This window comes from Erpetoichthys calabaricus, chromosome 12 (assembly GCF_900747795.2).
Source record: "Erpetoichthys calabaricus chromosome 12, fErpCal1.3, whole genome shotgun sequence".
Taxonomy (NCBI): domain Eukaryota; kingdom Metazoa; phylum Chordata; class Cladistia; order Polypteriformes; family Polypteridae; genus Erpetoichthys; species Erpetoichthys calabaricus.
Genome location: NC_041405.2, coordinates 163351837 through 163371813, shown reverse-complemented (window position 1 = coordinate 163371813; position 19977 = coordinate 163351837). Strand labels below are relative to the sequence as shown.

At 53.0% G+C, this 19977-nt stretch overlaps 1 protein-coding gene across 2 annotated transcripts in view; it reads right to left on the bottom strand.

Annotated features, from left to right (window-relative positions):
- Positions 1–365: 365 nt before the first annotated feature.
- The window catches only part of LOC114662940 (cAMP-specific 3',5'-cyclic phosphodiesterase 4D-like), a 40249-nt gene continuing 20637 nt past the window's right edge, over positions 366–19977 (bottom strand). For both annotated transcript variants that reach the window (XM_051935040.1, XM_051935041.1), the window contains exons 3-15: positions 19511–19547; positions 18212–18285; positions 16694–16743; positions 15291–15403; positions 11503–11596; positions 10523–10701; positions 8688–8786; positions 8444–8606; positions 8168–8269; positions 6769–6923; positions 2208–2330; positions 1522–1704; positions 366–1310 (exon numbers count right to left, since the gene is read on the bottom strand). In XM_051935040.1, coding sequence (XP_051791000.1) covers positions 777–1310; positions 1522–1704; positions 2208–2330; positions 6769–6923; positions 8168–8269; positions 8444–8606; positions 8688–8786; positions 10523–10701; positions 11503–11596; positions 15291–15403; positions 16694–16743; positions 18212–18285; positions 19511–19547 — 1906 coding nt within the window. In that variant the 3' untranslated portion in view covers positions 366–776. The remainder of the gene's footprint in view (positions 1311–1521; positions 1705–2207; positions 2331–6768; positions 6924–8167; positions 8270–8443; positions 8607–8687; positions 8787–10522; positions 10702–11502; positions 11597–15290; positions 15404–16693; positions 16744–18211; positions 18286–19510; positions 19548–19977) is intronic.

Below are 19977 nucleotides of genomic sequence, written 5' to 3'. Positions count from 1 at the left end.
TCCCGACGTTGCTGTGTCCAGGTGCCCACATTCACTCCCCTTAACTCTCAGACCCCTCTGTGCCATCAGTGATGCACTACTAGGACTGCACTGACCAGTGACAGTAGCTGAGGTCACTTTGCTGCAGGTGTCCCCAGGCGTCCCTCCAAGTAACTGACAGGTGACACATCACGCCCTGCCACATAATTCCCACACACGTGGAAGGGGCACAGAACTGGGCATGGATGGGTACAGCCAGAGGTGGCACAGCCACCTGAACCCCAACTTTGTGACGTGAGCCCCCCACCACCCACTCTTCTAAAAAGCCACATGTCCTCCAGACTGGACGAAGTTGAACCCTTTATTGCTATTTCTCTCCCCCGCCCCCCCCCCATAAAGTGTACAAAACCAGCGGATTCCGAATGTTCGCCAGGTGCAGGGGTGGTCCTCAGGGGTCCGGCGCCACTCCTAGATCTCCCACCCGGCCGCTGGTCTGTAACGCTGCTACGAGAGCCTCACTCAGAATGAGTCAGGCGCAGGAAGACACCTCTGTGTGGACGTCCCGTCTTGTCCGTCTGTCCATCCTCTGGCCATCTGGGGGGCTCTGCACCCCGGGCCAGTGATGTCCAGGTCCGTGGTCTTAACGGCGTCCCAACTTAAAGAGATGTCACCAGAGGCCAGCGCTCCTCCTTTCAGGAGTCGCTCAGAGCGCCCTATAAACAGCCGTCTGCCATGCCTGGTCAAGTGGGAAGCGTGAGCGACGTGAGCCTATGTAATGGGCATGGTGCCCTCTTGTGCTATGTGCCCAGCTGAGCCAGCAGAACGTTGCCCTCTTGGTCTACAGGGCACACTCCTCCTTCGATGGCCGTCTCTAGCTCATGCGTTACCCCAGCTGTCGTCTGATCTGGGTCTTGTGCTACTGTGACACTTGCTGTGGCTGTCGGCCCACCAGGCACACTGCTATGGTCCCCCGGAGGCTCTTGGGGTGGGGGGCCCAGCTTTGGCAACGTCTCTACGGCCCCATCAGTGGACTCCGAATCGTCGGTGATCAGCGTCCTGGCGTCGCTGCTGCTGGTGTCATCTTCTGCTGGACTGTCGGTGTCCGACTCGGCCTCGTCCTCCTCCAGCGTGAGTGCGAACTGGAACTTGTCCCCAGGGCTGGCATCATCTCTCTCTTGGTCCTCGGGAGGTGGGGACGGGCTGTGCGGGATCATACTCTGGTACCACTCGCGATTGTCCTCCAGAGTGTCCAGGATCTCTTGGGCATCGGGGTGCACAAGATCAGCCCATGTCTCCCAGAGGGGATGCACAATGTAATCGATAAAGCCCACCTGAAACAGAGGAGAGCACCATGAGACATCTTACCCTGTCCCCTTGGCCATCACGGACCAGACTACCAAGGAAAAAGAAAAAAATGCCAGCTATGCAGAAGTGGCACCCCATGACAGACATAGGGGTCCGGCCAAACCAATAATGGGGCAGTGGGCAGTTTACACAACAAAGAGGCGGCAGGCACCTCCACCGGGCACACTGGGCATCTACCTGGGACTTCTCAATGGAGGCGTTGTGCTTGTCACACATGGCGCTGATCTCCATCCCCCTGTCTCGCTCTCGGTCTCCCTGGGTGAAGAACTCCACCATGATGCGGTCTGTCCACTGCCGGTACAACTCCAGGGGCTTGGTGGGGTTGCTCAGGTCTGCACAGTGGACCATGTTCTGAAGCACCTGTGGGGACGAGACAGAAAGAGAGGCTGGCATTGGGGACCCGCTGTGAACTCCACACATACACATCTCACACATGCCAGGTCCATGTATGCTAGATGAGGGGTCATCAAGTGTGTGCTGCACATGAATAGGGACAGTGGTCAGGTCCCACCCCATGATAGATAGATAGATAGATAGATAGATAGATAGATAGATAGATAGATAGATAGATAGATAGATAGATAGATAGATAGATAGATAGATAGATAGATAGATATGTGAAAGGCGCTATATAACAGATAGAACTTTATTAGTCACCAGGGGGATATTTGACTTCAAGCTAACCACACACTCCGTATAAGGACCCATCTCGCCACCTGGTGGCATGACTTGGGTGGGCTGACGTGCATTTTTGCTTTTTTTTTTTGGGACCCTTCCTGTTGACTACCCTCTTGCCCCCTGTGACTGCGGTGCCAAGTGCAAGTGACTTGGTCCAAATGGAGGAGGTGCCCAGTGCCACTCACCTGAATGCGATCCGAGTAATTATCCAAGAGGAGGACCCCTAAACTGGTCACTTTCTTCGTCTCCACCATGGTCTTCAGATCGGCCAGCAGGTTCATGTGTTTGGACATATCAGTCGCCAGCACCTGCCAAGAGCAAACACACACTCGGGTTACAGCAGGACAGTTGGACCAGGGTGCTATATATTGTTAGACTGGCATCAGTGTCCAAAGTGAAAGGTGGCACCCCCCTCAGAGACCCACAAGACAACATGGATTGGGCAGATGGGGGACATCAAGCAGAAGACCCCCGACATCTGAGCTGGTGCAGCCTACAGGGGGCTGGGAGTTGTGATGAAGCAGCCAAGAACATAGCAAGCTGGGCACAATGGCAAATGCCAACACAACCTTAGATGGAGTGGCAAAGGACAAGATGTCACACAAGACTTTCACCAAGTTAAAGATGGCACAGCGACTGCGGGCCTGCGGGGCAAATCAAACTAATGGACAGACTGAGGCAACTTCTAAAATGTACAAAGAGACGGAGGTGAGGAGACGGCCAACAGCCAATCAGGAGCTCAGATCTTGTAAAGTACGCCATGCGGGTTACATAAAATAGCTGAAGGAAGCCCGTGGAGTGGCACGGCGCCACCCGCTGCTCAGATGTCCAGTCTGCCATTTTCAGAGTCGCGGGATGGCACCGATGGTGAGCCGAGACATGTGACAATCACAAGTCACCCCTCAGTGTGGCCTTGGTGACCCCCAGTTTGAACGCATCTCCTTTACTTATCGAGATTTTTACACGTTGTGAGCACATGTCTGGGCGACTGCAGCACGAGTGCCATGAGCTCCTTTGGCATCTCAACATCTTGTGTTTGGACCGAGTGCCCCTTCCTACTGTCCTCTGAGTGGCACACATGTGACCCTCTGCTTCTCTCTTTCATTGTCCCATTCGGATTATTAACTCTCTGTAAATTTTTCCGCATATTTAATTCGATTGGATTATTCCTGGGTTTGCATGCATTGTGCTGCTAGGTGACATTGGGTTGGCGGTTATGTCGGTGACGTCATTGAGTCTCCATTTGATCTGCCATGTTGTGTGTTGTTGGATGTCAACGGCTTAGTTGTGGTTGGCATCTCCATCTCTTTCTGTGGTCACAGGGAAGGAGAGACCAGAAACTGGAAAGACACAAGAAATGTGACAAGTCTGTCACACATATGTTTAGCTCAGCTGTCCCCACGTCTCGTCCATGAGAAAGTTCCTGCTGTGTCCTATGGGGTGGGGGGGGGGGGGGGTTTGGTGGGCACTCCTCTCACTCAAGACAAGTGAAGCCCCAGGAAAGCACAGACAGGCAGACAGACTGGCAAATGGCAAAGGGGCCAAACTGGGCACTCAAGTCAAACGTAAAACAAAAATCGAAGTCAGAGGACAGTCAGGCGGCAGCAAGTCACGAGCCCAAATCCTAACCAGAGCCCCCTGACAGCTGATTGTCACGTTACAAAAGCGTCACCAGCCAGCCATTAAACACTCCAAGTGCCACTGAGTGTCCAACAAGCAAAACGATGACAGAAATGAACTCAAAATGAAAGTGAAAGCAAATAATCAGAGAGACCTGAAAACCCAATGCCAAAGAGCAGTGTGATGCCAGCGCAGTTTAAGATGGCGTCACGGTAAACACCCCGTCCATGGAAGAAGCCTGTGTGGGACCTCAGGGGCGGATTTCCAGGTCACCGGGGGTCTTTTGTCGGACTTTTTTGGTTTTCCCTGTGGATTCCGTCTTCTCGCTTTTGTGAGGCCCACTTTGGCCTTCACCACTCCTTACCCTCGCCAGACCTTCAGATGCCACCTGTCATGGCGTCTCCTCAGTTGATTCCTCATTCCGCCATCCCTCGGCCCACACTCTGCTCTTGTCCTACACCAGCGTGGCACACGAGGACATTGCAGCACCTAAAGAGGCACCCATTAAGCCTAAGAGTCATGTGGGCACAGGCAGAACGCGCCACCCTCAAGTGCCAAGTGAACGCAGGGCAGAGAACAGGTCACCAGACAGTCATGCATCAGGCTTCAGGACTCGAGGATGGCCCAGAAATGGAGAGTTGATACAAATCTGAATTCTCCTTATTGAACCTGCATGGCGCACAAAAGCAAGATGGCTGGCAGCGCGGCCAACAGGGCATCAGACTGTGCCGCTCAACATGGCCACCCACACCGGGCTGTCCAGAACTCTCAAAGGCCAATCAGATGGTGGACTTCTGATGGCTGACGCCAGGGGGCGCTGTGGCATTCTTTACATCTTTTGAGGGTCCCTGCTGCTGCTGCTGGTGGTCTTTAAGGTCAGAGATGGCTGCTGAGTTGTTGGTTTCTCATTTTGTACTTTGGGGACAAAGCTGCGTTGGATTGCTGTTACATTTTGAATTCAAGGCACGGCCATCTTGTCTGCCTGCGGGCCCACCAGGAGCAGTTCATTCCCCCATACAGCAGGTGGCAGTGTCACCCAGAGCTAAATCCAAGCAGGACACCCTGGGAGGTGTGGCATGGTGGCATGGGAGGTGGAGTGCAGAGATGCAGCCCTCTTGGGGTCTTTGGGTACCAACAGAGGGCACTAATGGGTGGGAGGTTTACTGCCCACCCAAAAGGGCTTCAGAGGATGTGGACAGGAGACCGGGAGCAGTTCCCAGGTCCAGCTGAAAAGGAATCCCACTGCCTCACTTAAACTGAGTCAGGTGCCAGTGGGCTACGCTCCCTTGGAGGAGGACGGAGAGCTGGTGGGTGGTGAACCTTGGATGGTGTTCTGTAGAAAAGGCTGGCAGTGTCTGTGGTGGGGGGCTCAGTGGCGGCCCCTGGTGGTTACATTGTACAAGGACCATGTGAATGTGAAGCCAGTAATTAAAGCAAAGCGCGCCAGTCATCAGGTGGCAAATTCTGACCCAAACCTCCAAAACTTTGTGACGATCCAAGGCTAGGGGGCAACGTGGTGGGCTCACAGCTGACTGAAGTGACCATCTCTACAGGTTGTGTGACAAGCTCAAGTCCCGGTGTCACCACGTCTGATAACCCGTCAGCAGCATGTGGTGTCCTGGTCAGTCGGTAGGTAAAGCAGGAATGTGTAACCGGTGGGCAATGGCATGTCGGATATTCAGGTGAGCCAATAGGACTAAAGAAATCATCAAAGATAACAAATATGAACGTTGTATTTTATCAGACTTTTGAGTGACACCGTCGGCCCAAGGTGACATCAGAGGGGTGGCCCTGCCCCCTCAGGCACACAACATAAGGGATAAATCTGAACAGAAAATGACCAAACAAAACCCTACGCCACCGCTTGGCACAGCGGGCGCCATCTTGAGAGGAGCATAACGGGTTGTTGATGGTGAGTCGTGGTGACGAAGCGCAGCAGACAGACGACTGAAGACGACAGAATGGGGACGAGACCACCCGGGGAGCACAAGCTGAGTGGGCAGCCGCCGTCATCTTAGGGATTCCGTTCTTTTGAACTTCCTGCTTAAGTGAAATAAAAATCTATGGGGGGGGAGGGGGGTCCCTTTATATGAACTGCAAACATAAATCACAAATATTTATGAAATGTCATCGTTTTGGAAACCACAAAGTGTGACAACACGGTGAGGAAGCCAAAATTCATTCCAGAATTCTCTGTGGCTCGTCCTCGGGTAATGAATCAGAGAATCGTGTGGCACAATGGGAGAGAATCAGCGAATGAGGAGGCTGGCGAGTGCCTGCCATTCAAATGACACTTCGGGGGACTAACGAGCCCACAGGGCGACACACCCGCGTTGTTTGTTTAAAACGATTCCACTGACCTGACGATTTGCACAAAACGGTGTGACTGTGATGTGACGCTGCTGTCCTCCCACGATGGAATCCTCCATCCTCCGTGACGCTCGCCAATCCTCACCCAGCCGGGTAGCCGTCAACGTGGCACATGTGCCACACGGCCATTTGAGCTGCATGACTCGTTCAAAAAGAACAAACTGGCCACTGGCAGGACAAGCCCCCCCGGCAAGCCCCCCATTTGTTTGTTTAAATACGTGTGAATATTCATTTAATTTTGGCCCAAAAACAACTAAAGCGTCTTTCACAAACAGCCCCGTGTACAGCCTTACATGTGCCCCCGTCCCACCGCGTCCCACCACAAACTCTGTGTGTGACACAGGAAATGGGAGCTGGCATTTGGTGATGACTGCATGGGTGGGCTTGCATGCCGACGATGTGACAAGTGCAGTGCGCCCGATTGGCGAGTCCATCCTGGCTCCACCCCCCCATGACTTCATATTGGGTTAGGTGGGCTTGGCAGCGGACACACATTTCATGTTGAGGATCTGAAACAATGAAGGAGGCGCCAGAAGAAGCTGAGACCACCGAGACCAAAGCTGCGCAACGATGAGCACTCCATACAAACAGACCCCACCAGTGTCACTATTCAATGCCACTGTGACTCCTAACCAAGCCAGCTCATTGGACAGACTGTCCCTTTGAAAGGCGCCATACTGACCACAAAAGAGATGCGTACACCCACCACATCCAAACACAAGCCCACCCAAACAGGACACCGCAGCCTGCCCTTACCATGTCAATCACCATTTTGCGCAGTGACAGACGTTGCTTTTTGGTCAGGTTGGCAAAGATGTCGCAGTTTTCCTCCTGAAGCAGCTTGAAGCCCACCGCCAGGTGGTGATTCTCGAGCACCGAGGCGTCGTTGTACATGAGAGCCAGTTCAGAGTCTGGAGGAGATGAAACAAAGGCGGGTAAGCGGAGCCTGGCACCATAGAGCGCTTCACAGGGGCATCGCACCAACCAAGGGCACGGGATGTGTCACACGAGCCAGGAGACACCTGAATATTGAAGGGGCTCACGTGGCACTCCACCCAACAAAACAGCTAGGCTTTATCAACTGTGCCACCATCTCTGTTGGCACCACGACACGAGGCTGGCAAGCGACTTATGGGAGGACCGAGCAGGGTACAGAGGGCATTGCAGGGTGGCCCAAATATTATTTCAGTTAGGGATGTTCACAGGGAGTACTAAACTTGTCATTGGTGACAGGGGACAAGTTGACAGCCCCCACATCTGACAGGTGGCACTGGATTTGTGGAGGCAGCCTTTGCCATCCAAATAGTTTAGGAGATGCCATTAAAGGACAAAGAATAGCCACAAGCCCCCCTCTGAGGTCACATGGACCGGATGGCCCCACTCCTAGTTCACGTTCTTCTGTCTTCAGCACCAGGGTCAGGGTGAGGGTCACTTTTGGCCAGGCTTTCTGCGGACTCATCACTTTTGTGGCATCTTTACAAACCCTACGTGAGATGAAACTGCTGTCTGGCTTGTCACTAAGTCACCAGCACGTTGTCCTGGTCTTGGCCTGGCCGTGGTACCGTTGTCATAGTTACTAAGCCCGTGTCCAGTCACATGATGCACTCGGCCATCTCACTTCTGCCTATTTAAGATGGCGGCCACTCATCAAAGGGCTGGCGAGGGGCCAGTAAAGCAGGCAGAGTGAGCGAGGAGTGGCACTCTGATTTAAGACCAGCTGCTTGAGTCGCCCCTTGGCCACCGCTCTGGCAAACCTCCTCGCCCGCCTTTTTACTAAATGAATGAATGAATGAGGCCACTGGAGTTTTCATAGCAGAATTCTCCAGATTTGAGGAGGCCAGGCCTCCTGTACAGACGAGCTGGGCCCACCTGTAAGACCCCCTAAGGTCCTCCGTGACTTGGTGAGCAAAGGATGGCCAGTTCAGATTCAAAGTAAAAAAAATGAAATGACCACCTTCACCGGCTGCCACTTTGAGTCCGATGGGCACAGACTCACAAATGGAGTTTTTAGGATTTCTGGGGGTCTCCCTTTTCACTCCTGATCACTGACACGACCCCCCGGACAGACGAGGGTCTAATCTCCGTCCGTCCTACTGAGCTGAAAAACTCTAAAATCAAACAAATACGAGAAATAACAATAACGGCGCCATCTTACTGGTGTTGATCAGGAACTGATTTGACACGCCCGGGTGGTCCACATCATGTATCGCACTGGCAAAAATAGCAGCCATGACCTCCAGGTCTGTAAAGACGGCCTAAAAGACAAAAGGAGACATTCAGAGCCAGCGAGGGCACGAAAACGTGAGCAAACCCCAAAGTGGCATGACCGGGCACACGACACGCACAGGGCTGACTGGCAGGGCCCGCTTTCTAGAGATTTCCACAACACCCGTGGCCTTTCGGATGGCTCAAGATGGCTGGCGCTCACCTCCAGCGCGGGGGGTAGACAGGAGGACGTGGGTGGACTGCACCACGTCCGCGGCGTGCATGTTGTTGTGGTAGGCCACGTCCAGGTGGTAGTGGTCCTCAAGAGTCATCATGAAGGTGAGGAATGTCTCGACGGGGATCTTGAACGACTTCAGAAGGTCTCTCTCCTGGTCAGGGGGAAGAAAGAGCAAGTGTGACAACACCAGCATACCTGGCACTCAGCTGGGCAAAGCGGGCAGACTGCTCACCTGGAAAATGGAGTACATGATGACTGTCAAAGGGCGGTTACCGGAGTACTCGGCCACCTTAAAAATGTCGAGGCCCCACCGATGGACATCCTCCAGTTCCTACAAAAGAACAAGAGAGAGAGGGCATGAAGAGGGCGCTGCCACCTCCTGTGGTCGGGGCTCAGCTGGGCCTTTTGTCATTCACATCTGACTATCGATGGGGGCCGTGACTGGCCACAGGCTCCTGTGACAATGAAGTGCTGTCTGGCCCTGGGGGAGGGGGGGTCACCCTGACATCTGCCATCCAGTTGGATGACTTCAGCTGTGCCAGGGTTTGTGTGCTTTTACGAGAGCCACGGCCTGGACGTATGGCAGCAGTTGGACGTTTCCGTCATCGGTGCTGCTGGAGTGTGTGAATTTCACCTTGGGATTAATAAAGTATCTATCTATCTATCTATCTATCTATCTATCTATCTATCTATCTATCATATAGCGCCTTTCACATTATCTATCTATCTATCTATCTATCTATCTATCTATCTATCTATCTATCTATCTATCATATAGCGCCTTTCACATTATCTATCTATCTATCATATAGCACCTTTCACATTATCTATCTATCTATCTATCTATCATATAGCGCCTTTCACATTATCTATCTATCTATCTATCTATCTATCTATCTATCTATCTATCTATCTATCTATCTATCTATCATATAGCGCCTTTCACATTATCTATCTATCTATCTATCTATCTATCTATCTATCTATCTATCTATCTATCTATCTATCTATCTGACTATCTATCTATCTATCATATAGTGCCTTTCACATTATCTATCCATCTATCTATCTATTCCATTGCGTGGATTTTGATGAATGGGCACCACAACTTTTGACAAAGCCCTGCGCCTCTGCAGAATCCTGAAATGCCAAGATGTGCCCTCCTGCCACCCTCTGATGAAGTGGAAACTGCACAGGCTCAGAGTCAAGGGCAGTGCAGGAGATGCCACCAAACAGTGCCAATGGCCTCAGCTACCTGGACTCTGAAAGGAAACATTGTCACCGACGGGCGCCTGTGCGTTTTCATGTTACTTTTCAATGTTCTTCTGTATTTTCTGACTTGTCTTCAGTCTCTTTAAGTGTTCTGCTGTGCTGTGCTTTGTGGGTGGAGCCACAGGAGGCGGGGCCACCCTGACATCATCACTCCCGACCCCTCCCACTGGCTATTTACTGTAAGCCAGCTGAGAAGGCTCAGGAGCAGGAGATCATTGTGCTTCTGGAGGATTCTCTTGAGTCTTTTGTTGGTTTTCCTAAACTTTATTTGCTCCGTCTTTGGGTTTTGTTTGTGGATTTGGGATTGTTTTCCTTTAGCCCAACCCCCCCCCACCCCCCACCCCATTTGCCTATTTTTGTTCTTTTGGGGTTTGACCTTTTTCTATTGTTCTGAATAAATCCTTTATTTATAACGATCCTTTGCTGTTTTGTGCATAAGCCAGGGGTTTACGGTCATCCTCCTCCTTGTGGAGTTTTTTGCTTAATTTTGGGACACTTTTGTTTTTTCCGGCTCCCCTTATTTGTCCCCTGCTTGGCCAGAAGGCTGCAGTTAGCAGTGAGGAGCACCTGGATTTGGGAGTGAATACCCTCAGGCAGGCTGGCGTGGTGCCCTTCAGGAGGACAAACACCTTCCTGTTTGTGGCTCCATCTTGAGAGTGTCAGCTCTGACTCAGGACCACTTTTAGGGCTTCATTTATAAATATTCTTGAGTTTTGCCCTTGGCCTGCTGTACAGTTACCATCCATCACCCAATCCCTTTACCCCACCGTGCAGTCAGCAAGCCCTCACGGTTACCTTGGCCAGGGGTTCTTCTGCCTCGGTCTGCACCCCAAAGCGCGGGATGCTGCTGGTGGTGACACTGGAGCTGTGGGTCAACTTCTTCACTCCACTGATCTGAGACATGGGCTGCTGCTGCTGCTTCTTGTCTTTGTCCTTTGGTCCGCTCGACACGATCTCCACCTCATGCTGCTTATCTGAAAGGGAAGAGCAGAGGACCCTCGGTGACGCCACGGGCACAAACTCACCCGCTGGCCAGGACACCCGAGCCGCTGTAGTGGGCAGGTGACAGCTGTGCTATCACGAGGACAGCGGCTTCTCTCAGCACAGGACTCACTAAGGACGAGCCGAGGAGTTGGCCGTTGGGACGCTGGGGGGCTTCGTGTGAAGAATACATTTGGAGTCGCTCAGCTGAAGCCACCCGAGATGTTTAAAATCATTTAACTGGAAGCATCAGCACTGCTGGGTACCACTAGTTGGTCCTCCTTATTTCATAAATGAATGTGTCAGTTTGCCAGTTTTGGCCTTCACCATCAGCACCAAAGCTGGCAGCGCCACACGCAAGACGGTGGGCAATGTCCCTTCGTCACACCGGATTTTCACAGCGGGCCTTGGCACCTGAGGGGAGAGCCGAGGCCCTGAACACGGCAACATGCCTCTCCTCTTCTTATCGTAGGTGGCACCTTTCATTCTCAGCCCTTGTTCCACTTTTACTGCTACACAAGCCCCGTTACTCCCAGCTGTAACCTTCACGTTGACTTGTTGGGTCTCGGCACGGACCCTCTGGGTGTAACGCCTGGCGCCCGGCTTCACCCCCCATTTACCCGCCCGTCTTCTCCCCATTTTCTGTTTTTCGTCTGCGATTTCATTTTTTTAAGGAGGCCATTGCAACGTCTCCTGAATCACTTCACCAACCGCAGGCACCCACACCAAACAGACCAGTCAGGATTGTGCCCCGTGGCAAGACAGCAGGTGCCACACACAAATACTTCACGTACCTAAAAACATGTTGGAGATGAACTCGGAGACCTGATTCCCAGACCTGCTGGTTTCCGACAGGTGTGTCAGTTCCCGGTTCAGCATCCTCTTAAACTGCAAGACAAGGGAGGAATTGTGCCATTAGTGCCCCCGCTTTGTCTGCACTTCCCTCCTGCCCGATCCTTACATGGCGTTCCCAGGTGCAGTGCCACAGGACCCCCATCAGACGAGTGGCATGTGTCCCCATGATAATGACAGTGACACAAGAGCAGCAAAAGGACACACGTCAGAATAAACTCATAAGGCACGGGCATCGAGTGCCACACATACTTACAGTTAGACGCCATATTTGTTGTGGCCACTAGGGGGCACCCCAGACCCCCCAAACACAGCCCTCTGACTCCACTCTGAGCTCAAAAGTTGGTTTTCTTTTTAAGGAGACCCCTTTCAGCCGACATCTTCTTTTCACAATCAATGCAAACACAATTCCTGCTCTCTCCTCCAGTCCTCCCAGGTGGGCGTCGCCATCCTCCTCCTGACTCTGACCCCTGGGTGACCTGGGGGGGCTCCCTTAAGAAACCAGACTTGAAGGTACTTCTGGGGTCAAGCCACTCTGGGACAGGCTCCCCCTGGTGGCAGCCACTGTACACAACAGGGCAGCCCTACAGAACTACAACTCCCATGCTGCCCTGCGGGAGTCCAGATGGGACACTGCCACCCAGTGCACTAGGGGATGACATAAGTGGATGAGGCAGTCTGCCACCGTCCCTCCCAACCAGGAAAGGGAACGCCAACCATCTGGGCTGGGATGCTGCTGCACTGTCTGTCTGCAACATTGGCATCCTGGCCAGGAAAAAGGGTCTCGTCCATCCCTGCCAAAATGCCAGTCCTGCTGCATGTTCTTTCACACTGATCCTTGATGCCAGCCTCTTGGCAGAGACCACCCTTTATATCAGTCTCCCATCCAGGCAAGGTAACAGGGTCCCAACTCAACTCAGATGCCAGTCCATCCCTGGCAACACACACACAGTATTTGGTACCAGAAACAGCAGAGGGGAGAAACATCTGGCTGCTGGGCCAAGCAGTGAGTCTGTCTGTCTGCCCACTGCACTCACTTCATCTCATGCCATCCTTGCCTCTTATCTCAGAGTGGACACCAATATAAAGTCTACCCTTCATATGGCAGAGTCACAACGAGCTCTGAAGACACAAGGCAGGATGTCAACTCAGTTTCACTTTGTATACCCAGCGTGACCCAGAATATCTCATCACCCGACTCCTGCCATATTCACTTTACAGACGTGGCCCACGGCCACCTCGCTGCTCATCACCACTCTGTAGTCTGCCTGGCATCTCTCTTCAAACTCCTGTCCTTCCTCTCTATCAGCACAGTGGGTTAGGAAAACTACCAGCAGTGACAAAAATGACACCGCATAAAAGTCATGTGACAGCGACGCTCCGGACACGGGTAAGAATTTGCACCCAAAGCGAAGCGCGCCCGTTCACACCTGCATTACTAAGGCCAGAGGGCACACAGAAACACGCGAGTTGAAATGCCAAGGCGTTCTCATACAACAGTCAGGGGGGCACGGGGCACGTAGGGCAGATGGAGCATTTCAGCAAGCACTTGTGTCTGTGACAACCAGGCCCCTGGGACTCGTCAGGCGGGTCTGCCACTCCTTTGATTTGGGGCACACGTGTGTGCGTGCGCGTGACAGCGGACAACCAATGAGCGCTCAGCCGCAAGTGCGTGCATGTAATGGAAGGCAGCGAGCAGGGGTCAGGAGGTGTTGGGGTCTCCTTTTACTTGTTCACACTGCTGCACTGTGCTTTGGTGGAAGCGTGCGTGCCAATGAATCTAACTTGGGCACCCAAGGTGTACTTGAACGCTTGCTGTGCCGCTGAAGTGTGCCAGAGGATCTGACTGGTGCCCCCATCAGCGGTCCGGGCATCAAAAGTTCATCCTTTGACTGATCGGCACACACCGACGGTTAGCAGCCTCCGTTACCATAAACCGCACTGGAAGAAGTGGGACGAGAAGAGGCCACTGAGCCCCGCTAGCTCGCCCATCCTGTCCACCTCATGTCTGCTAAACGCCATCGCGAAGGAGCCTCTGTAGACGAGAACGTCAGAGAGCGCACGGGGGGGTTTGTGGGGACCCCTCACTCCTCTGCCCGAACCTGCGCCCCCTCTCACTGTCCCTGCTCTGTCTTCTGTGGATTCCACGTCAGCGCTTCCCCCCGATTCACACGTAAAGGCCACTGTCACCGACTAAATGACCCAAGACACCAACGTGAAGCAGCCGACCAGCCCCCGACATGATCACACTGCCGCCGCTACCCAATCCCTATTCCCGAGATCACCAGCCAAGGCCGCCGAGAAGTCGGGGTCCGGCGGTCCATCTGAGCCCGTGGGTGAGGACAGGCAGACCCCCGAAAGCGACACATGAGGCTGGTGACGCTCCACGGCCGCCGGTAGCACAGACTGTGCCGTGCGAGAGAAGCAGCAGCTCCGCGGCTTAGCCAATCGTCAGCGGGGGTGGAGCTCCGGGTTGGTAACTGAGGAGCCGCCAATAGAGTACAGGGGGTGGGGCGCCTAGCGTGACGTCAACGATGTTGTTTAAATCCCGGATTTACAAAACCTAATAGTCAAACAAGAGGGTCTTCAGCGCATGAAATGGCGTTGACCACGGGAGCGTAAGAAGGGTCCCGGGAAGGGGCAGCAGCTTGGAGGTGAGAGGTGTGGCTGTGCCAGGCAGGTGTGCTTTTCTCCATCATCGTCACACTGGTAATAGCCAGTGGGGAGGGCCACAGCACTGAGATGTCCTGCTGCTGTGAGAGTAGCGTGAGGACAGGTGACACCCCCGTGTGCTGAAGTGGCGTGTTGCACATTTTGATAGACGAGCCACCTGAACACGAGTGTCCCGTCCCTGATCCCGACTAACCCAGGAGCCGGACCTGTGCCAGTAACATCACAACCATCGGACGTAACAAGAAGTCACAGCACAGGGAGAACATGCAAGAGCCACGCTGACAGAGACTGGGCTTGGGTGGGGTTAATTGCTGTGCACCCCCACTCCGTCACCTACTCACGTTTGCTAATGAAGCTCAATAAATAAAGTTCTCTTTCTGGAACCTTCCCTTGGCTGGTTCTGGGCATCGTTCTGACGAGCCACCCATGTTTAGAATGTGTTGTAATTGCCAAAGCCACCAGTAGATGGCGCTGATGTCACAAGAGTCCCGTCTGCAGCGGCCTTTTGGATTTTTTTTCCTTCACTTAATGCGACTACCACTTGTGCCCAATGCCCAATTCCTGGGACAGGCTGCAGAGCCCCACCCTGCGACCCCCGTGATGCTGCTCAGGATTAAGCGGGCTTTGAAAATGGGGTGGCATATTAGAGTCTGGCATGTTAGGGTATGGCATCCCTGCGCTGTTTCAGATGATCATATAACAAAGACCTGGGAGTGTGAGCGGACAAACTCGGTGTGGACATGACTGACATCCAAGGCTGGCACAACTGCCAACTTCACCCTACCCAAATGTGAGGGGCACACATCGAGAAACAGTGGGGACCTGAAGACAATGGTCCAGGAATTCATTAAAGTGACTCAGTCACTGGGCCACTTCTACAAGCGGGGCAGAGGAAGAAGAAGAAATTCTACATGGTGGCACCTAGCAGTGCCATGGGACATGGAGCACAACAGCTTCTGTCCATAGGGGCACACTTCCTCCTCTTTCTTCTTCTTTTGCTTTTTTTAAAGCTCCACAAAGTGAGACAGTACTGGGTGCCAAACGGGCACTTGCCTACCTTATTTGATGCCATCTCGCTGACTGAGTGCCGGGTCTGCAGGGTCTCCAGCTGGTCCAAGCACCAGTCCAGTTCCTCCAGCGTCTCAATGGCCAGCTTCTGGTAGGCCTCATCTGTGGACAGAAACACAAGCTGGTGTTCAGGTGCTGACCTGGCAGTGCCCGCATTCCCTCACCTCCACCAATGTGGCACACATCCCTTCTGGCAAGATACAAGCTGGTACCCACAACAAGCCCTGTTGCACATGCCACCCAGGTGCCTGAAAGGTCACCTTGTGATCAACTTCATTGTGACACCGGGGTGGCCTTGTAACCTCACAGCACCTGAATGAGGGACGTCTGTGCTCAGCTGTGGGGAAGGTCAATGCATAGGCATAGATGGTGCCACATTGTCAACGGGGCACAGCGTGTGCCAGCAGGACTGTACGAACAACTGCTCAGTCATGTTTGGGCTTTCATGGCTCAGTGCCCACCAGCACTCGTCACACTCTGTAGTGCCAGGCATGGCAGTCTGTCTCAGTTACCGCCATGCCATTTAAGATCTAAAATAGGCACAACCTCAGAGACATGGCTGGTGGCACCAGAGTCCATGTGCCACCCGGTGTGCCCCCCTCCTGCACTAACATATATAAGATATGAAGACCTGAAGAGGATAAAGCAAGTGGGTGGAGGAGGGCCGATGCCAATGTCGACATGCCCATCATCACCTTGGGGCTACAGGACAGTAATGAGCACAGCGGGCCTGCCACCAGTGGCACTCAGGAGGCTCCCACCCCAAGCAGAGCAGCAGGTGTGCCACAGAATGGAAGGAAACGAGGGCACAGGGTGGGCAGGAAGGGAAGCAAAGGGGAGGAAGGACAGCAAAAGGGTCGACACAATGTCATGAGGTGGTGCTTCGATTATGAGGGACAGCCAGAGTGACAAAGAGAACCTGACCTGTGGAGCAGACCACCTGAGACACAGAGGATGGAGATGGAAGAAGGGTGGTGAGGGGTGAGTGGCACGAGGAGCAGAGGGGACTGGCAGATGGACAGCCAAGGGTCACTAAGCTCCAGAAGAAAACAAGGCTCCATTGTGTTCAACGGGGACAATGACCAAGAGCACAAACGCTGAGCCCAATCAGGTTGTGGATCACCGAGTGACAGCACCTCACTTCAGGGCCCACCAGTGATGTTCCTTAAAGAGCCCCCGGGCACATCCGCTTTCTCAGACAGAAGCCAGCAATACACAAAACAGCCAGTGGGCAGTGCCACAAACCTGTCTGTGTGCAAACCTGGGAATTATGGGACAGGCTGGATGCCAGGACATGGGGGGGGCCCGAGCCGTCTCTGTGCCTACTGTCCTTGTGGCACATCCCACATCCTGCCACCCCGCTAAGGAGGGCACTGTCTTCGTACCACACACCTGGCAGGTTCGTCTTGCACACAGCTGGCATGCCGCTGCTTGAAGATCTTCTGAAAGAAACACAAAACAGGGGACTGGTGTAAGAAGGTGGGCATTTGGGGTTGGGATCAATAAAGTGGCTGTCAGACCCAGGGGTGGGGGGGAGACACCAGCCCACCCTACCTCAGGACAATCAGACAAGATGCCACCCAGACACAGTTCCTGTCCTGCTCTGGCAATCTCAGATAGGGATGTGCCAGTGTCTTATATCAATGTGCCTAAAGGGTATCAAGGCCTGCGAGATGCCCCCTGGTGCCATGGTGTGGGACATGTAAGTGAACTGACGTGAGCAAGGACAAATAAAGCCATCAAGTTTGATGACCAAGGGCAGTGACAGTTCTGGAGCACAAATGACATTTTTCTTGGGCCCTTTCTACCATTCATGCCAATCAATACTGGGCCTACAGTATGTGGTGACCAATCACTCAGTGCCGGAGTAGTGCCAGCTACCGGAGGTGGCAAGCAGCAGGTTTGACCTCAGCAGAGATCAGATGGTGACGTGGGCTGCCAAAACTTGGCAGGGGCCTGGCAGTAGGGGATACTCATTTCTCCTTTCCAGGGTTTAAGTTGGCAATGAGATGGCCATCTAGTCAGAGGCCCAGTGGGCACGCGTTACCAGGGTCCTTCAAACTGCACAGACTGGACTGTCAGTGTCCCTTTCACTGTCCCCTCACAGCTGCTTTTGAGGCCCGCTTGTCATCAGACAGACAAGTGCCTCCCACCTACCTTGACACTCCTCGTCCATAAAGAGCGGAGGAATGGCATGGCAAACCCGAACTGGACGATTGACCATTAGGATGCCACTGGAGGGGGGGCAGAGCAGAGGGTCCCAAAATGAGCGAGCAGCTCAAACCACAAAAGGTCACAAAGAGAAAACGAGATTGTCATTCGCAAGTGTGACCGCCATCTTAAATAGGTGGAATGTGATGACATAACACATCACATGGCTGGCAACGGGCATAGCAACAGCCAAAAGCATCGACACTGAAAAGGAAATATGAGCACAAAGTGACAGCGTCACCAAAATGACTTGAAAATGAGGAACATTACAAAAACTACACAAAATGACACAGAAAAATGAACCCACAAAGTCCACCCTGCCATCAGGCCCTGGCGTGATGCCACTCCCTGCACTGGCAGACCATAAACGATAGCTGAGGATTGCTAAGAAATACAAATAGTGTGGAGAGGCAGACAGTGAAAGGACAACGGTGGGCAGCTGCATGGCCCGGGGACCTCAGGACCACCAAGGGTTGACAAAGCTAAAGTAATCTCTCTAGGGGCTAATGAGCCCACCAAACCCGGCTGGGACAGTGCCACTTCATGTCAAGAGATGAGGACTGACACCTGAAGACCTCAGACCCCAGAAGAAGACCAATGTCTCGCGTTGTGTCACTTTCTAGCTCTGCATCTCCTGCCCATTCCTCACCCTGACAACTCTCCTTCTGCTGTGCCCCTCTAGATGCCAAGTCTGCTTACTTGCTTGATACCCGATCCTGAAGGCGCGTCAAGACAACAAAGTTGCAGCGGACCGTCCTCAGGCTGGCCAGCACCTGTGGAGGGAAGAAGACACATCGGTGAGGGGCTCAAGTGCAACGGCTGGTGTTAGTCGTGTGCCCAGCTGTTTTATCAGTTTGTGTTACTTGCTCTGGACAGTCCTTCTCTTATATAGCGCCCATCACACATATGTTACAGAGACACCTGCTGCTGCCCAGCATCACACAGGGTGCCAGTGAGCTGGGAAGGGGGATTGGCACTATGCCCGCACCCTCATGGCTGCTGCTCAGTCTCAAGGGTGGAGTTGTTTCTTCCATCTTGTTACATCTAAAAGTGTCACATGCCTTTGGTGGTGCATCTTGTTTGTTGGCCCTGCCAGCCTGTGCCACAGTCACATGAACAGACTTGCCAGGGCTCAACTGTATCTTTCTCTGCCCCACTTGCTCCATACTAATAATAATGCACTTTATTTATGTGGCGCCTTTCCCATCCATGACAAGTGACATACACTAAGCTGCCCATCAAGTGGTATACCCGCCCACCTGTGCCCTGGTATAATGAGCCGATGTCTCCAGCCTCCTTTGCCATATGGGGTCAGCCCAAATACACAAGGTTGAGTGAGGCAGTGAAATCAGTAGGGGGCACCACCACTATCACCCTGTGCATGAGGTGCCACACAAATCAAACCACTTGGTTGATCAGTCTAGCGACACCAAGCGTCATCTAGCGCCTTTTCATTGTCCAAGCCACTTGTCCCTCCACCGAGGTTGCTGGGGTCACTTCTGAGCCCCTCACCCCCTGCCATTTAGGGGGCAGGACATCCGGAGGACAACACATTGAATTCCCCTGCCATTCACTGAGCCCATGTCTGGCCACTTTGTACTGTGCCCTGGTACCCCAAACGCTTACATAAATGCCAGAGTGCTAACTATGCCAGTACAACCAATTGAGATGTCACTGGCCACGCAGCCTAAAGAGCCACCCTACAGAAAAACTGAGCTTCCAAATGGTAGGAAGGTACTGGGGGCACCCGTCACCCCACATGGCTCTGTTGTCAAATCCATCCTCCTTGGCATTGTGGGTGGCAAAGAGAGAATTGGCCCATGAAGCTTATGCTCCTTGCAGACTGGCACCATGACCAAGTGGCTAAGGCGCTGGACTTTCTATGACCCCCTGTGGCTCTTAAGGTGCTCCGGGTATCAAACACAGACATCTCTGTAAAAGTAGAAAGGCGCTATATAAAAGAAGTCCAGGCTGAGCAGCATAAGGCAAAGGGCTTACCTGAGCAAAGGGGGTCACAATCATGTCTTCTCCGTGCCTGGGAATAAAAATATCAGGAAACGTTAACTGAGTTAAAATGAAGCCTTGGCAAACGTCCAGACCAATATGCCACTTAACGACATTTCCATGCCAACCTGAATGAGAGTCACTCGGTCCTGTGATCGGAGCACCACAAATCGTTTTGGGAGGCTTCAGTGAAGACCCAGCGCTGCCATAGGGTGTCCACTGCTGAAGCCCCCGTTCCCTCAGGCTCTGCTCGGCTCCTTGATGTGACCGAGTCTCATTTTTGGGTGACTTCATCATTCTGACATCTCTCCACTACGTTTCTCGATACTCTTACTGGACACACTTGCCTCTGCTCATCGTGAGCTGACCAACTTTATACGACTGCCGCAGAACATTTAAGGAAGTCATCTCTGTCTGTGGTGCCCTAACCTTGACACGCATGTGTGAAATAAGAGCACGGG